Below are 20000 nucleotides of genomic sequence, written 5' to 3'. Positions count from 1 at the left end.
ACCATAACAACCTGTATTACGGCACCATGTAACAGAGGCAACAGAGGATGAATCACCGGGAGCAGAGTGAGGACTCCACAAGACTCCTCCTCCTCTCAAACCACAAACAGATGAAGGACAAGCCTCCTCTCCCCTCCTCTCCCTTCCTCCTCCTCTTCTCCCTCCTCCTCCTCTCCCTTCCTTCTCTTCTCCCCTCCTCCACTACCACTCTTTCATAAAAAAAACACTGGTTATTTATAGCACTACATAATCAATAACGAGTATTGATTATGGCAATGGAATGCAACATATTCCTGATGTAGGGTCTCCCTGATGTAGGCTGTTACTATCTATTATCTATCCTTTACCCCTACCTACAGTATACTGCTGTTACTGTCTATTATCTATCCTTTACCCCTACCTACAGTATACTGCTGTTACTGTCTATTATCTATCCTTTACCCCTACCTACAGTATACTGCTGTTACTGTCTATTATCTATCCTTTACCCCTACCTACAGTATACTGCTGTTACTGTCTATTATCTATCCTTTACCCCTACCTACAGTATACTGCTGTTACTGTCTATTATCTATCCTTTACCCCTACCTACAGTATCCTGCTGTTACTGTCTATTATCTATCCTTTACCCCTACCTACAGTATCCTGCTGTTACTGTCTATTATCTATCCTTTACCCCTACCTACATGTACATAGCTATCTCAATTACCTGGTACCCCTGCACATTGACTCAGTACTGGTACCCCGTGTATATAGCCATGTTATCATTGACTCAGTACTGGTACCCAGTGTATATAACCAAGTTATCATTGACTCAGTACTGGTACCCAGTGTATATAACCAAGTTATCATTGACTCAGTACTGGTACCCCGTGTATATAGCCATGTTATTACCTCGTACCCCTGCACATTGACTCAGTACTGGTACCCAGTGTATATAGCCATGTTATCATTGACTCAGTACTGGTACCCAGTGTATATAACCAAGTTATCATTGACTCAGTACTGGTACCCAGTGTATATAACCAAGTTATCATTGACTCAGTACTGGTACCCCGTGTATATAGCCATGTTATCATTGACTCAGTACTGATACCCAGTGTATAGAGCCATGTTATCATTGACTCAGTACTGGTACCCAGTGTATAGAGCCATGTTATTACCTCGTACCCCTGCACATTGACTCAGTACTGGTACCCAGTGTATATAGCCATGTTATCATTGACTCAGTACTGGTACCCAGTGTATATAACCAAGTTATCATTGACTCAGTACTGGTACCCAGTGTATATAACCAAGTTATCATTGACTCAGTACTGGTACCCAGTGTATATAACCATGTTATCATTGACTCAGTACTGGTACCCAGTGTTTATAACTATGTTATCATTGACTCAGTACTGGTACCCAGTGTATATAGCCATGTTATCATTGACTCAGTACTGGTACCCAGTGTATATAGCCATGTTATCATTGACTCAGTACTGGTACCCAGTGTATATAGCCATGTTATTACCTGGTACCCCTGCACATTGACTCAGTACTTGTACCCTGTGTATAACGCCCATGTTATCAAATCAAATCAAATGTATTTATATAGCACTTCTTACATCAGCTGATATCTCAAAGTGCTGTACAGAAACCCAGCCAAAAACCCCAAACAGCAAGCAATGCAGGTGTAGAATCACATCATTGACTCAGTACTGGTACCCAGTGTATATAACCAAGTTATTACCTCGTACCCCTGCACATTGACTCAGTACTGGTACCCAGTGTATATAACCAAGTTATTACCTCGTACCCCTGCACATTGACTCAGTACTGGTACCCAGTGTATATAACCAAGTTATTACCTCGTACCCCTGCACATTGACTCAGTACTGGTACCCAGTGTATAAAGCCATGTTATTACCTCGTACCCCTGCACATTGACTCAGTACTGGTACCCAGTGTATATAACCAAGTTATTACCTCGTACCCCTGCACATTGACTCAGTACTGGTACCCAGTGTATATAACCAAGTTATTACCTCGTACCCCTGCACATTGACTCAGTACTGGTACCCAGTGTATAAAGCCATGTTATTACCTCGAACCCCTGCACATTGACTCAGTACTGGTACCCAGTGTATAAAGCCATGTTATTACCTCGTACCCCTGCACATTGACTCAGTACTGGTACCCAGTGTATAAAGCCATGTTATTACCTCGTACCCCTGCACATTGACTCAGTACTGGTACCCAGTGTATATAACCAAGTTATTACCTCGTACCCCTGCACATTGACTCAGTACTGGTACCCAGTGTATAAAGCCATGTTATTACCTCGAACCCCTGCACATTGACTCAGTACTGGTACCCAGTGTATAAAGCCATGTTATTACCTCGTACCCCTGCACATTGACTCAGTACTGGTACCCAGTGTATAAAGCCATGTTATTACCTCGAACCCCTGCACATTGACTCAGTACTGGTACCCAGTGTATATAACCAAGTTATTACCTCGTACCCCTGCACATTGACTCAGTACTGGTACCCAGTGTATATAACCAAGTTATTACCTCGTACCCCTGCACATTGACTCAGTACTGGTACCCAGTGTATATAACCAAGTTATTACCTCGTACCCCTGCACATTGACTCAGTACTGGTACCCAGTGTATATAACCAAGTTATTACCTCGTACCCCTGCACATTGACTCAGTACTGGTACCCAGTGTATATAACCAAGTTATTACCTCGTACCCCTGCACATTGACTCAGTACTGGTACCCAGTGTATATAACCAAGTTGTTACCTCGTACCCCTGCACATTGACTCAGTACTGGTACCCAGTGTATATAACCAAGTTATTACCTCGTACCCCTGCACATTGACTCAGTACTGGTACCCAGTGTATATAACCAAGTTATTACCTCGTACCCCTGCACATTGACTCAGTACTGGTACCCAGTGTATATAACCAAGTTATTACCTCGTACCCCTGCACATTGACTCAGTACTGGTACCCAGTGTATATAACCAAGTTATTACCTCGTACCCCTGCACATTGACTCAGTACTGGTACCCAGTGTATATAACCAAGTTATTACCTCGTACCCCTGCACATTGACTCAGTACTGGTACCCAGTGTATATAGCCATGTTATCATTAACTCAGCACTGGTACCCAGTGTATAAAGCCCTCCACCATGTTTACCTGAGTTGGGATGTGACCATCTCTTACCTGGCTGGTCTCTGGGGCAGGTCTCTCCACTATGTTTACCTGAGTTGGGATGTGACCATCTCTTACCTGGCTGGTCTCTGGGGCAGGTCTCTCCACCATGTTTACCTGAGTTGGGATGTGACCATCTCTTACCTGGCTGGTCTCTGGGGCCTGTCTCTCCACCATGTTGGCTCGGAACAGTAGCTGCAGCAGGTGGACCTGGGCCACACTGAGGAAGAACTGCAGACTAGATGTTACGTTCACCTCCAGGGAGTGACCACACACCAGCACCTCCTGTTGGGAGAGCGAGAGACAATATAAACACCAGCACCTCCTGTTGGGACAGAGAGAGACCACACCTCCTGTTGGGACAGAGAGAGACCACACACCAGCACCTCCTGTTGGGACAGAGAGACAATATAAACACCAGCACTTCCTGTTGGGACAGAGAGATAGACAATATAAACACCATCACTTCCTGTTGGGACAGAGAGATAGACAATATAAACACCAGCACTTCCTGTTGGGACAGAGAGAGACAATATAAACACCATCACTTCCTGTTGGGACAGAGAGAGAGACAATATAAACACCAGCACCTCCTGTTGGGACAGAGAGAGACAATATAAACACCATCACCTCCTGTTGGGACAGAGAGAGACCACACCTCCTGTTGGGACAGAGAGAGACCACACCTCCTGTTGGGACAGAGAGAGACCACACCTCCTGTTGGGACAGAGAGAGACCACACCTCCTGTTGGGACAGAGAGAGACCACACCTCCTGTTGGGACAGAGAGAGACACGGATAGCAGAACACGACAGTAATATCAGGACCCCTGACCAGAGAAACCCTAACCCTGACCCTGACCCTGACCAGAGAAACCCTGACCCTAACCCTGACCCTGACCAGAGCAACCCTGACCCTGACCCTGACCAGAGAAACCCTGACCCTAACCCTGACCAGAGAAACCCTGACCCTAACCCTGACCTTGACCAGAGAAACCCTGACCCTAACCCTGACCCTGACCCTAACCATGACCAGAGAAACCCTGACCCTGACTCTAACCCTGACCAGAGAAACCCTGGCCCTAACCCTAACCCTGACCAGAGAAACCCTGACCCTGACCAGAGAAACCCTGACCCTAACCCTGACCCTGACCAGAGAAACCCTGACCCTAACCCTGACCCTGACCAGAGAAACCCTGACCCTAACCCTGACCAGAGAAACCCTGACCCTGACCAGAGAAACCCTGACCCTAACCCTGATCCTAACCAGAGAAACCCTGACCCTAACCCTGACCCTAACCCTGACCAGAGAAACCCTGACCCTAACCCTGACCCTAACCCTGACCAGAGAAACCCTGACCCTGACCAGAGAAACCCTGACCCTGACCCTGACCAGAGAAACCCTGACCCTAACCCTAACCCTGACCCTGACCAGAGAAACACTGACCCTGACCAGAGAAAAACTGACCCTGACCAGAGAAACCCTGACCCTGACCAGAGAAACCCTGACCCTAACCCTGACCCTAACCCTGACCCTGACCCTGACCAGAGAAACCCTGACCCTAACCCTGACCAGAGAAACCCTGACCCTAACCCTGACCCTGACCAGAGAAGCCCTGACCCTGACCAGAGAAACCCTGACCCTGACCCTGACCAGAGAAACCATGCGGCTGAGCATTTCATAGAGGCTCTGACCCTAACCCTGACCCTGACCAGAGAAACCCTGCGGCTGAGCATTTCATAGAGGCTCTGACCCTGACCCTGACCCTAACCCTGACCCTAACCCTGACCCTGACCCTAACCAGAGAAACCCTGACCCTGACCCTGACCCTGACCCTAACCCTGACCCTGACCAGAGAAACCCTGCGGCTGAGCATTTCATAGAGGCTCTGACCCTAACCCTAACCCTGACCCTAACCCTGACCCTGACCCTGACCCTAACCCTGACCCTAACCCTGACCCTGACCAGAGAAACCATGCGGCTGAGCATTTCATAGAGGCTCTGACCCTAACCCTGACCCTGACCAGAGAAACCCTGACCCTAACCCTGACCAGAGAAACCCTGACCCTAACCCTGACCTTGACCAGAGAAACCCTGACCCTAACCCTGACCCTGACCCTAACCATGACCAGAGAAACCCTGACCCTGACTCTAACCCTGACCAGAGAAACCCTGACCCTAACCCTAACCCTGACCAGAGAAACCCTGACCCTGACCAGAGAAACCCTGACCCTGACCAGAGAAACCCTGACCCTAACCCTGACCAGAGAAACCCTGACCCTAACTCTGACCCTGACCAGAGAAACCCTGACCCTAACCCTGACCAGAGAAACCCTGACCCTGACCAGAGAAACCCTGACCCTAACCCTGATCCTAACCAGAGAAACCCTGACCCTAACCCTGACCCTAACCCTGACCAGAGAAACCCTGACCCTAACCCTGACCCTAACCCTGACCAGAGAAACCCTGACCCTGACCAGAGAAACCCTGACCCTGACCCTGACCAGAGAAACCCTGACCCTAACCCTGACTCTAACCCTGACCCTGACCAGAGAAACACTGACCCTGACCAGAGAAAAACTGACCCTGACCAGAGAAACCCTGACCCTGACCAGAGAAACCCTGACCCTAACCCTGACCCTAACCCTGACCCTGACCAGAGAAACCCTGACCCTAACCCTGACCAGAGAAACCCTGACCCTAACCCTGACCCGAGAAGCCCTGACCCTGACCAGAGAAACCCTGACCCTGACCCTGACCCTAACCCTGACCCTGACCAGAAAAACCATGCGGCTGAGCATTTCATAGAGGCTCTGACCCTAACCCTGACCCTGACCAGAGAAACCCTGCGGCTGAGCATTTCATAGAGGCTCTGACCCTAACCCTGACCCTGACCAGAGAAACCCTGCGGCTGAGCATTTCATAGAGGCTCTGACCCTGACCCTGACCCTGACCCTAACCCTGACCCTAACCCTGACCCTGACCCTGACCCTGACCCTAACCCTGACCCTGACTAGAGAAACCATGCGGCTGAGCATTTCATAGAGGCTCTGACATTTGATTTGTCTTCACTTCCTTGGTCGTTGTGTAAATATATATTATGTTCTGGAACTACTACAGGTACCCATCTCATTGTTATTCAGTTATTAGAGATACACAAGTTGTTTTTTTCACCCATCATGCATCATGTCTGAAATGGTCATTGTCCAGCACCTATGTTTTTAAGGAATAAAACACTTTTCATATTGTTAAAACCTCACTGTAATGGTTCTGGGTTCATGTTAAAACCTCACTGTAAAGGTTCTGGGTTCATGTTAAAACCTCACTGTAAAGGTTCTGGGTTCATGTTAAAACCTCACTGTAAAGGTTCTGGGTTCATGTTTAAACCTCACTGTAAAGGTTCTGGGTTCATGTTTAAATCTCATATTAAAGGTTCTGGGTTCATGTTGATACCTCACTGTAAAGGTTCTGGGTTCATGTTTAAATCTCATATTAAAGGTTCTGGGTTCATGTTGATACCTCACTGTAAAGGTTCTGGGTTCATGTTTAAACCTCACTGTAAAGGTTCTGGGTTCATGTTTAAACCTCACTGTAAAGGTTCTGGGTTCATGTTGATACCTCACTGTAAAGGTTCTGGGTTCATGTTGATACCTCACTGTAAAGGTTCTGGGTTCATGTTTAAACCTCACTGTAAAGGTTCTGGGTTCATGTTTAAATCTCATATTAAAGGTTCTGGGTTCATGTTGATACCTCACTGTAAAGGTTCTGGGTTCATGTTTAAATCTCATATTAAAGGTTCTGGGTTCATGTTTAAACCTCACTGTAAAGGTTCTGGGTTCATGTTTAAACCTCACTGTAAAGGTTCTGGGTTCATGTTGATACCTCACTGTAAAGGTTCTGGGTTCATGTTTAAACCTCACTGTAAAGGTTCTGGGTTCATGTTTAAACCTCACTGTAAAGGTTCTGGGTTCATGTTGATACCTCACTGTAAAGGTTCTGGGTTCATGTTTAAACCTCACTGTAAAGGTTCTGGGTTCATGTTTAAATCTCATATTAAAGGTTCTGGGTTCATTTTTAAACCTCACTGTAAAGGTTCTGGGTTCATGTTTAAACCTCACTGTAAAGGTTCTGGGTTCATGTTTAAACCTCACTGTAAAGGTTCTGGGTTCATGTTGATACCTCACTGTAAAGGTTCTGGGTTCATGTTTAAACTTCACTGTAAAGGTTCTGGGTTCATGTTTAAATCTCATATTAAAGGTTCTGGGTTCATTTTTAAACCTCACTGTAAAGGTTCTGGGTTCATGTTTAAACCTCACTGTAAAGGTTCTGGGTTCATGTTGATACCTCACTGTAAAGGTTCTGGGTTCATGTTTAAACCTCACTGTAAAGGTTCTGGGTTCATGTTTAAACCTCACTGTAAAGGTTCTGGGTTCATGTTTAAACCTCACTGTAAAGGTTCTGGGTTCATGTTTAAATCTCATATTAAAGGTTCTGGGTTCATGTTTAAATCTCACTGTAAATGTTCTGGGTTCATGTTTAAATCTCATATTAAAGGTTCTGGGTTCATGTTTAAATCTCACTGTAAATGTTCTGGGTTCATGTTTAAACCTCAATGTAAAGGTTCTGGGTTAATGTTTAAACCTCACTGTAAAGGTTCTGGGTTCATGTTGAAATCTCATATTACATGTTCTGGGTTCATATTGATACCTCACTGTAATGGTTCTGGGTTCATGTTGATACCTCACTGTAAAGGTTCTGGGTTCATGTTTAAACCTCACTGTAAAGGTTCTGGGTTCATGTTAATACCTCACTGTAAAGGTTCTGGGTTCATGTTAATACCTCACTGTAAAGGTTCTGGGTTCATGTTTAAACCTCACTGTAAAGGTTCTGGGTTCATGTTGATACCTCACTGTAAAGGTTCTGGGTTCATGTTTAAATCTCACTGTAAAGGTTCTGGGTTCATGGTGCCTCATACTAACCTCCACTTGTCTGTTGTCAGGGGATCTGGGCTTGCTGAATATGATGGCAGGTGCTGCTGTCACTCTGACAGAGAAGTCCGTCAGGATGGGGGTGAGGATGGCTCTCCTCTCCTGGTGTCTCCTGATACTGGGGGGGGGGGGGGGGGGGGGAGGAACAGAGAGAAGTCAGGATGGGGGTGAGGATACCACACACTCCACAGGGTCCAACCTGTGGAATACAGTGCCTTGCGAAAGTATTCGGCCCCCTTGAACTTTGCGACCTTTTGCCACATTTCAGGCTTCAAACATAAAGATATAAAACTGTATTTTTTTGTGAAGAATTAACAACAAGTGGGACACAATCATGAAGTGGAACGACATTTATTGGATATTTCAAACTTTTTTAACATATCAAAAACAGAAAAATTGGGCGTGCAAAATTATTCAGCCCCTTTACTTTCAGTGCAGCAAACTCTCTCCAGAAGTTCAGTGAGGATCTCTGAATGATCCAATGTTGACCTAAATGACTAATGATGATAAATACAATCCACCTGTGTGTAATCAAGTCTCCGTATAAATGCACCTGCACTGTGATAGTCTCAGAGGTCCGTTAAAAGCGCAGAGAGCATCATGAAGAACAAGGAACACACCAGGCAGGTCCGAGATACTGTTGTGAAGAAGTTTAAAGCCGGATTTGGATACAAAAAGATTTCCCAAGCTTTAAACATCCCAAGGAGCACTGTGCAAGAGATAATATTGAAATGGAAGGAGTATCAGACCACTGCAAATCTACCAAGACCTGGCCGTCTCTCTAAACTTTCAGCTCATACAAGGAGAAGACTGATCAGAGATGCAGCCAAGAGGCCGATGATCACTCTGGATGAACTGCAGAGATCTACAGCTGAGGTGGGAGACTCTGTCCATAGGACAACAATCAGTCGTATATTGCACAAATCTGGCCTTTATGGAAGAGTGGCAAGAAGAAAGCCATTTCTTAAAGATATCCATAAAAAGTGTTGTTTAAAGTTTGCCACAAGCCACCTGGGAGACACACCAAACATGTGGAAGAAGGTGCTCTGGTCAGATGAAACCAAAATTGAACTTTTTGGCAACAATGCAAAACGCTATGTTTGGCGTAAAAGCAACACAGCTGAACACACCATCCCCACTGTCAAACATGGTGGTGGCAGCATCATGGTTTGGGCCTGCTTTTCTTCAGCAGGGACAGGGAAGATGGTTAAAATTGATGGGAAGATGGATGGAGCCAAATACAGGACCATTCTGGAAGAAAACCTGATGGAGTCTGCAAAAGACCTGAGACTGGGACGGAGATTTGTCTTCCAACAAGACAATGATCCAAAACATAAAGCAAAATCTACAATGGAATGGTTCAAAAATAAACATATCCAGGTGTTAGAATGGCCAAGTCAAAGTCCAGACCTGAATCCAATCGAGAATCTGTGGAAAGAACTGAAAACTGCTGTTCACAAATGCTCTCCATCCAACCTCACTGAGCTCGAGTTGTTTTGCAAGGAGGAATGGGAAAAAATTTCAGTCTCTCGATGTGCAAAACTGCTAGAGACATACCCCAAGCGACTTACAGCTGTAATCGCAGCAAAAGGTGGCGCTACAAAGTATTAACTTAAGGGGGCTGAATAATTTTGCACGCCCAATTTTTCAGTTTTTGATTTGTTAAAAAAGTTTGAAATATCCAATAAATGTCGTTCCACTTCATGATTGTGTCCCACTTGTTGTTGATTCTTCACAAAAAAAATACAGTTTTATATCTTTATGTTTGAAGCCTGAAATGTGGCAAAAGGTCGCAAAGTTCAAGGGGGCCGAATACTTTCGCAAGGCACTGTATGTCCTCTACAATACCACACACTCCACAGGGTCCAACCTGTGTAATATGACTGTAACTAACCTCTACAGTACCACACACTCCACAGGGTCCAACCTGTGGAATATGTCTGTAACTAACCTCTACAATACCACACACTCCACAGGGTCCAACCTGTGTAATATGTCTGTAACTAACCTCTACAGTACCACACACTCCACAGGGTCCAACCTGTGTAATATGTCCTCTACAATACCACACACTCCACAGGGTCCAACCTGTGGAATATGTCCTCTATAATACCACACACTCCACAGGGTCCAACCTGTGTAATATGTCCTCTATAATACCACACACTCCACAGGGTCCAACCTGTGTAATATGTCCTCTATAATACCACACACTCCACAGGGTCCAACCTGTGGAATATGTCCTCTACAATACCACACACTCCACAGGGTCCAACCTGTGTAATATGTCCTCTATAATACCACACACTCCACAGGGTCCAACCTGTGTAATATGTCCTCTACAATACCACACACTCCACAGGGTCCAACCTGTGTAATATGTCCTCTACAATACCACACACTCCACAGGGTCCAACCTGTGTAATATGTCCTCTATAATACCACACACTCCACAGGGTCCAACCTGTGGAATATGTCCTCTACAATACCACACACTCCACAGGGTCCAACCTGTGGTATATGTCCTCTATAATACCACACACTCCACAGGGTCCAACCTGTGGATTATGTCTGTAACTAACCTCTACAATACCACACACTCCACAGGGTCCAACCTGTGGAATATGTCCTCTACAATACCACACACTCCACAGGGTCCAACCTGTGGAATATGTCCTCTACAATACCACACACTCCACAGGGTCCAACCTGTGGAATATGTCCTCTACAATACCACACACTCCACAGGGTCCAACCTGTGGAATATGTCTGTAACTAATCTCTACAATACCACACACTCCACAGGGTCCAACCTGTGGAATATGTCCTCTATAATACCACACACTCCACAGGGTCCAACCTGTGGAATATGTCCTCTACAATACCACACACTCCACAGGGTCCAACCTGTGGAATATGTCCTCTACAATACCACACACTCCACAGGGTCCAACATGTGGTATATGTCCTCTATAATACCACACACTCCACAGGGTCCAACATGTGGTATATGACTGTACCTGGACAGCTCCTACTTCAGCTCCAACACAGTGACGCTGGAAGCGAGACGGGGGTGTGTGTTAGGGGGGTGTGTTAGGGGGTGTGTTAGGGGGGGTGTGTTAGGGGGGGTGTGTTAGGGGGTGTGTTAGGGGGTGTGTTAGGGGGGGTGTGTTAGGGGGTGTGTTAGGGGGGGTGTGTTAGGGGGTGTGTTAGGGGGGGTGTGTTAGGGGGGGTGTGTTAGGGGGTGTGTTAGGGGGGGTGTGTTAGGGGGTGTGTTAGGGGGGGTGTGTTAGGGGGGGTGTGTTAGGGGGTGTGTTAGGGGGGGTGTGTTAGGGGGTGTGTTAGGGGGGGTGTGTTAGGGGGGGTGTGTTAGGGGGTGTGTTAGGGGGGGTGTGTTAGGGGGTGTGTTAGGGGGTGTGTTAGGGGGGGTGTGTTAGGGGGTGTGTGTTAGGGGGTGTGTGTTAGGGGGGTGTGTTAGGGGGGGTGTGTTAGGGGGGGTGTGTTAGGGGGGGTGTGTTAGGGGGGTGTGTTAGGGGGGGTGTGTTAGGGGGGGGTGTGTTAGGGGGGTGTGTTAGGGGGGGTGTGTTGGGGGGGTGTGTTAGGGGGGGTGTGTTAGGGGGGGTGTTAGGGGGGGCGTTAGGGGGGACGTTATTTGACAAGCCTCTATTAATAAGAAACACAAAAAGACCTCAGCTTAAGATCATTTAAAACGACCAAAACCTCATTCATGTTCATTCCAACAATCAAGCTCTATATTTGTGGGAAACATTTGTTAGCAGCAAAAAACTAATATATACAAGCGATCGGTAGAAGACGGTGTTAATTACCACATCTGTTGCCTCTATTAAAACAACCAAACTGTGGAGCCTCCGATACTGCTACAGAGCCAGGAGGATTACAGCAGAACGATTCCTAGGTGGCCCTACGGTACTGTTCTGACATTCACTGTGTGTGTTACCCGTATCCTCGGGGGGAGGCAGGCCAGATCACTGTTTCTCTGAGAGTTACTTTGAGTGGGCTGATTTCCCGAGGAGGTGGAATGATCTGGGAGACAGAGAGAGAGGGTCCTAAGAGGTTCTGGGTAATCTCCTTCAGAGTTACAGTGAAACAGTGAGTGTCCCGTTGCATGGGACAGGTGCCATCCCTCACCACAGAGAGAGAGAGAGAGGGAGAGAGAGCAGAGAGAGAGAGAGAGAGAGCAGAGAGAGAGAGAGAGAGCAGAGAGAGGAGAGAGAGAGAGAGAGAGCAGAGAGAGAGAGAGAGAGAGCAGAGAGACAGAGAGAGAGAGCAGATAGCGAGAGAAAGAGAGACAGAGAGCAGAGAGCGAGAGAGTGAGAGACAGAGAGACAGAGAGACAGAGAGAGACAGAGAGACAGAAAGAGAGAGTGAGAGAGAGAGCAGAGAGAGAGAGAGAGAGAGCAGAGGGAGAGAGAGAGAGACAGAGAGAGAGAGAGCAGAAGGAGAGACAGAGAGAGAGAGAGCAGGAGAGAGAGAGAGAGAGAGAGAGCAGAGGGAGAGAGAGAGAGCGAGAGACAGAGAGAGAGAGAGCAGAAGGAGAGACAGAGAGAGAGAGAGCAGAAGGAGAGAGAGAGAGAGAGACAGAGAGAGAGAGTGAGACAGAGAGAGAGAGTGAGAGAGAGAGAGAGAGAGAGAGAGAGAGAGAGAGAGAGAAACGGCTCAGTTTCCCAACTAGGCCTCAGAGTCCCAGGGAAGATACTGTGTACAGTACATCTGCAGTGGTGTAAAGTACTTAAATATAAAATACTATAAAGTACTACTGAAGATGTGTTTTGGGGAATCTGAACTTTACTATTTTTGACAGCTTTTACTTTTACTTCACTACATTCTTAAAGAAAATAAAGTATTTTTTACTCCTTTCATTTTCCCTGAAACCCAAAAGTACTCATTACATTTAGAATGTTTAGCAGGACAGGAAAATGGTCTAATTCACACACTTATCAAGAGGTCATCCCTACTGCCTCTGATCTGGAGGACTCACTAAACAGAGAACATCCCTGGTCATCACTACTGCCTCTGATCTGGAGGACTCACTAAACAGAGAACATCCCTGGTCATCCCTACTGCCTCTGATCTGGAGGACTCACTAAACAGAGAACATCCCTGGTCATCCCTACTGCCTCTGATCTGGAGGACTCACTAAACAGAGAACATCCCTGGTCCATCCCTACTGCCTCTGATCTGGAGGACTCACTAAACAGAGAACATCCCTGGTCATCCCTACTGCCTCTGATCTGGAGGACTCACTAAACAGAGAACATCCCTGGTCATCCCTACTGTCTCTGATCTGGAGGACTCACTAAACAGAGAACATCCCTGGTCATCCCTACTGCCTCTGCTCTGGAGGACTCACTAAACAGAGAACATCCCTGGTCATCCCTACTGTCTCTGATCTGGAGGACTCACTAAACAGAGAACATCCCTGGTCATCCCTACTGTCTCTGATCTGGAGGACTCACTAAACAGAGAACGTCCCTGGTCATCCCTACTGCCTCTGATCTGGAGGACTCACTAAACAGAGAACATCCCTGGTCATCCCTACTGTCTCTGATCTGGAGGACTCACTAAACAGAGAACAACCCTGGTCATCTCTACTGCCTCTGATCTGGAGGACTCACTAAACAGAGAACATCCCTGGTCCTCTGGTTATCTGTAAATGATGTCTGAGTGATGGAGTGTTCCCTGGTTATCTGTAAATGATGTCTGAGTGATGGAGTGTTCCCTGGTTATCTGTAAATGATGTCTGAGTGATGGAGTGTTCCCTGGTTATCTGTAAATTATGTCTGAGTGATGGAGTGTTCCCTGGTTATCTGTTAATGATGTCTGAGTGATGGAGTGTTCCCTGGTTATCTGTAAATGACGTCTGAGTGATGGAGTGTTCCCTGGTTATCTGTAAATGATGTCAGAGTGATGGAGTGTTCCCTGGTTATCTGTAAATGATGTCTGAGTGATGGAGTGTTCCCCAACTCTATTGGCTGGGCTCAGCTCTGACCTCAACTCTATTGGCTGGGCTCAGCTCTGACACCAACTCTATTGGCTGGGCTCAGCTCTGACACCAACTCTATTGGCTGGGCTCAGCTCTGACACCAACTCTATTGGCTGGGCTCAGCTCTGACACCAACTCTATTGGCTGGGCTCAGCTCTGACACCAACTCTATTGGCTGGGCTCAGCTCTGACACCAACTCTATTGGCTGGGCTCAGCTCTGACCTCAACTCTATTGGCTGGGCTCAGCTCTGACCTCAACTCTATTGGCTGGGCTCAGCTCTGACCTCAACTCTATTGGCTGGGCTCAGCTCTGACCTCAACTCTAGTGGCAAAAAGAGGAGTCCTACACACTGAAGCACTGTGTGTGTGTGTCTCTCAGTGTGTGTGTGTCTCTCTCAGTGTGTGTGTGTCTCTCTCAGTGTGTGTGTGTCTCTCTCAGTGTGTGTGTGTGTCTCTCTCAGTGTGTGTGTCTCTCTTTCAGTGTGTGTGTGTCTCTCTTAGTGTGTGTGTGTCTCTCTCAGTGTGTGTGTGTCTCTCTCAGTGTGTGTGTGTCTCTCTCAGTGTGTGTGTCTCAGTGTGTGTCTCTCTCTTAGTGTGTGTGTGTGTGTCTTTCAGTGTGTGTGTGTCTCTCTTAGTGTGTGTGTGTCTTTCAGTGTGTGTCTCAGTGTGTGTGTGTCTCTTTCAGTGTGTGTCTCAGTGTGTGTGTGTCTCTTTCAGTGTGTGTGTCTCTCAGTGTGTGTGTGTCTCTTTCAGTGTGTGTGTGTCTCTCTCAGTGTGTGTGTGTCTCTCTCAGTGTGTGTGTCTCAGTGTGTGTCTCTCTCTTAGTGTGTGTGTGTGTCTTTCAGTGTGTGTGTGTCTCTCTTAGTGTGTGTGTGTGTCTTTCAGTGTGTGTGTGTCTCTCTTAGTGTGTGTGTGTCTTTCAGTGTGTCTCTCAGTGTGTGTGTGTCTTTCAGTGTGTGTCTCAGTGTGTGTGTGTCTCTTTCAGTGTGTGTGTCTCTCAGTGTGTGTGTGTCTCTTTCAGTGTGTGTGTGTCTCTCTTAGTGTGTGTGTGTCTCTCTCAGTGTGTGTGTGTCTCGTCTCAGTGTGTGTGTGTCTCTCTCAGTGTGTGTGTGTCTCTTTCAGTGTGTGTGTCTCTCAGTGTGTGTGTGTCTTTCAGTGTGTGTCTCTCTTAGTGTGTGTGTGTCTCTCAGTGTGTGTGTGTCTCTCAGTGTGTGTGTGTCTTTCAGTGTGTGTCTCAGTGTGTGTGTGTCTTTCAGTGTGTGTGTCTCTCAGTGTGTGTGTGTCTCTGTGTGTGTGTGTGTGTGTGTGTGTGTGTGTGTGTGTGTGTGTGTGTGTGTGTGTGTGTGTGTGTGTGTGTGTGTGTGTGTGACTATGTGTCTCTCTCAGTGTGTGTGTGTGTGACTGTGCCTCTCTCAGTGTGTGTGTGTGTGTGACTGTGCCTCTCTCAGTGTGTGTGTGTGTGTGACTGTGCCTCTCTCAGTGTGTCTCTCAGTGTGTGTCTCCCTCAGTGTGTGTGTGTGTGTGTGTGTGTGTGTGTGTGTGTGTGTGTGTGTGTGTGTGTGTGTGTGTGTGTGTGTGACAGTGCGTCTCCATGGTTACGCGGCATGCTGCTCTATTCTAATGTATTTCTATCTGACAGGGAACTCATCAGGAATGCCTTTCAGCGACGCCGGGGATTCTGGGTCCTTCTGAAAACACACAGCTGAAAAAACCAGCCAAGTCAAACAGGCCGTAAAACGTCTGCTTGTTTTAGCTCCCGGTTCTCTATGAAACATGACGGGCTTTGTAATTATGAGTCTGTACGGGGGGAACCAAGCAGACGAGTGGCCCAAATAGTACCCTATACCCTATGTAGTGCACTACATTAGACCAGAGCCCTATGGACCCAGTAGTGCACTACATTAGACCAGAGCCCTATGGACCCAGTAGTGCACTACATTAGACCAGAGCCCTATGGGCCCAGTAGTGCACTACATTAGACCAGAGCCCTATGGACCCATTAGTGCACTACATTAGACCAGAGCCCTATGGACCCAGTAGTGCACTACATTAGACCAGAGCCCTATGGGCCCAGTAGTGCACTACATTAGACCAGAGCCCTATGGGCCCAGTAGTGCACTACGTTAGACCAGAGCCCTATGGACCCAGTAGTGCACTACATTAGACCAGAGCCCTATGGGCCCAGTAGTGCACTACGTTAGACCAGAGCCCTATGGACCCAGTAGTGCACTACATTAGACCAGAGCCCTATGGACCCAGTAGTGCACTACATTAGACCAGAGCCCTACGGGCCCAGTAGTGCACTACATTAGACCAGAGCCCTATGGACCCAGTAGTGCACTACCTTAGACCAGAGCCCTACGGGCCCAGTAGTGCACTACATTAGACCAGAGCCCTATGGACCCAGTAGTGCACTACATTAGACCAGAGCCCTATGGACCCAGTAGTGCACTACATTAGACCAGAGCCCTACGGGCCCAGTAGTGCACTACATTAGACCAGAGCCCTACGGGCCCAGTAGTGCACTACATTAGACCAGAGCCCTATGGACCCAGTAGTGCACTACATTAGACCAGAGCCCTATGGACCCAGTAGTGCACTACATTAGACCAGAGCCCTACGGGCCCAGTAGTGCACTACATTAGACCAGAGCCCTATGGGCCCAGTAGTGCACTACATTAGACCAGAGCCCTATGGGCCCAGTAGTGCACTACGTTAGACCAGAGCCCTATGGACCCAGTAGTGCACTACATTAGACCAGAGCCCTATGGGCCCAGTAGTGCACTACGTTAGACCAGAGCCCTATGGACCCAGTAGTGCACTACATTAGACCAGAGCCCTATGGACCCAGTAGTGCACTACATTAGACCAGAGCCCTACGGGCCCAGTAGTGCACTACATTAGACCAGAGCCCTATGGACCCAGTAGTGCACTACCTTAGACCAGAGCCCTACGGGCCCAGTAGTGCACTACATTAGACCAGAGCCCTATGGACCCAGTAGTGCACTACATTAGACCAGAGCCCTATGGACCCAGTAGTGCACTACATTAGACCAGAGCCCTACGGGCCCAGTAGTGCACTACATTAGACCAGAGCCCTATGGACCCAGTAGTGCACTACATTAGACCAGAGCCCTATGGACCCAGTAGTGCACTACATTAGACCAGAGCCCTACGGGCCCAGTAGTGCACTACATTAGACCAGAGCCCTACGGGCCCAGTAGTGCACTACATTAGACCAGAGCCCTATGGACCCAGTAGTGCACTACATTAGACCAGAGCCCTATGGACCCAGTAGTGCACTACATTAGACCAGAGCCCTACGGGCCCAGTAGTGCACTACATTAGACCAGAGCCCTATGGGCCCAGTAGTGCACTACATTAGACCAGAGCCCTATGGGCCCAGTAGTGCACTACGTTAGACCAGAGCCCTATGGACCCAGTAGTGCACTACATTAGACCAGAGCCCTATGGGCCCAGTAGTGCACTACGTTAGACCAGAGCCCTATGGACCCAGTAGTGCACTACATTAGACCAGAGCCCTATGGACCCAGTAGTGCACTACATTAGACCAGAGCCCTACGGGCCCAGTAGTGCACTACATTAGACCAGAGCCCTATGGACCCAGTAGTGCACTACCTTAGACCAGAGCCCTACGGGCCCAGTAGTGCACTACATTAGACCAGAGCCCTATGGGCCCAGTAGTGCACTACCTTAGACCAGAGCCCTATGGACCCAGTAGTGCACTACATTAGACCAGAGCCCTACGGGCCCAGTAGTGCACTACATTAGACCAGAGCCCTATTTGGGACTCACAGTCGGTCACTGAGCCTTGTTGAACCTCACCATTTGATCACACAGAGCACCTCCCTCTACCAGCTGAACATCTGACAGGATGTGATGCGATCAGCCAACCAAGTCGTAACACATCCTGTTACCTACTACTTACAACACTCGGATTCGGAGATTTACTGATTGGTAGAATCAGATGTGTTTCTGCTTGGCTGGGACAAAACCCTGCACCCACACTGGCCCGGTGCAGATATGATTGGCCACCTTGGTACTAAGATGTGGTTAGGTACTTCCTTATTGGATAGTTGTACCCAGTAGTCTGTCCTGATTGGTTAGTTGTACCCAGTAGTGTGTCCTGATTGGTTAGTTGTACCCTGTAGTGTGTCCTGATTGGTTAGTTGTACCCAGTAGTGTGTCCTGATTGGTTAGTTGTACCCAGTAGTGTGTCCTGATTGGTTAGTTATACCCAGTAGTCTGTCCTGATTGGTTAGTTGTACCCAGTAGTGTGTCCTGATTGGTTAGTTGTACCCAGTAGTCTGTCCTGATTGGTTAGTTATACCCAGTAGTATGTCCTGATTGGTTAGTTATACCCAGTAGTCTGTCCTGATTGGTTAGTTATACCCAGTAGTCTGTCCTGATTGGTTAGTTATACCCAGTAGTATGTCCTGATTGGTTAGTTATACCCAGTAGTCTGCCGTGATTGGTTGTGTACCTGCTGGCCATGTTCCATTCTAGGGCAGGGTTCTGTGAGTTCCTCTCTGTCTCGGTGGACACGCCCCCCTTAGACCCCTCCTTCTCTGGTTTGAGCTGCTCCCATTGGGCGGTACCGATGTTGATGGACTGCAGATCCAGCTGGTACTGACGGTCCTCCACCTCTGACCCCGGGTCGCGCAGGATGCCCAGGTTCAACGCTCGCCTGGGGGAGGAAAACAGGGAGAGGGAGAGAGACGTTATGAGGTTAAACAGCCACAATAACATCACCTGAAACAGACTGGAATGCAGACCGGCCAGACCTCTGACATCATAGGTACCACCTCTGTCATGTGATCAGCATTACCCATCACCCCCTGGGGCTCATTCGGGTTTGTTATAGTGCATGGGAATCAGTCAGTTCCCTGACCTATGATGACACCACTTCTGAACACAGAGAGACTCATTTGTTGCATAATGTAGCTGTTACCATGGCTACCCGCGGTTTCAGCTCGCTACCTCCACACTAACCAACAGTCACAGTCAATAGAGGCAAGACGACACAGTTTCAGCTGACCGAACCACTAAGCCTGCAGAGCTGTGGTTGGTTTATAATGTGATGTGACCAGACCAGTCAGAGTCTACCCTGGGTGGGCAGTAGACTACCTCTCACTGAACCTCTCCCAGTATGTAGACTACTTCTCCCAGTATGTAGACAACTTCTCCCAGTATGTAGACTACCTCTCACTGAACCTCTCCCAGTATGTAGACTACCTCTCACTGAACCTCTCCCAGTATGTAGACTCCCTCTCACTGAACCTCTCCCAGTATGTAGACTATCTCTCCCAGTATGTAGACTACCTCTCACTGAACCTCTCCCAGTATGTAGACTATCTCTCCCAGTATGTAGACTACCTCTCACTGAACCTCTCCCAGTATGTAGACTATCTCTCCCAGTATGTAGACTACCTCTCACTGAACCTCTCCCAGTATGTAGACTATCTCTCCCAGTATGTAGACTACCTCTCACTGAACCTCTCCCAGTATGTAGACTATCTCTCCCAGTGTGTAGACTACCTCTCCCTGAACCTCTCCCAGTATGTAGACTACCTCTCACTGAACCTCTCCCAGTATGTAGACTACCTCTCACTGAACCTCTCCCAGTATGTAGACTCCCTCTCACTGAACCTCTCCCAGTATGTAGACTATCTCTCCCAGTATGTAGACTAACTCTCACTGAACCTCTCCCAGTATGTAGACTATCTCTCCCAGTATGTAGACTACCTCTCACTGAACCTCTCCCAGTATGTAGA

At 47.8% G+C, this 20000-nt stretch overlaps 1 protein-coding gene across 1 annotated transcript in view; it reads right to left on the bottom strand.

Moving 5' to 3' along the window:
- The window catches only part of LOC149984267 (intermembrane lipid transfer protein VPS13B-like), a 721339-nt gene that overhangs the window by 205569 nt on the left and 495770 nt on the right, over positions 1–20000 (bottom strand). Inside the window, 3 exon segments of the mRNA XM_090230526.1 lie at positions 3358–3498; positions 8192–8318; positions 18710–18913. Of these exon segments, the coding sequence (XP_090086652.1) occupies positions 3358–3498; positions 8192–8318; positions 18710–18913 (472 nt within the window).

This window comes from Oncorhynchus mykiss, chromosome 3, assembly GCF_057628025.1.
Source record: "Oncorhynchus mykiss isolate SJ-2025 chromosome 3, ASM5762802v1, whole genome shotgun sequence".
Lineage (NCBI taxonomy): Eukaryota > Metazoa > Chordata > Actinopteri > Salmoniformes > Salmonidae > Oncorhynchus > Oncorhynchus mykiss.
The sequence above is the reverse complement of the archived record's forward strand: the minus strand, read 5'-3'. Positions and strand labels throughout refer to the sequence as shown.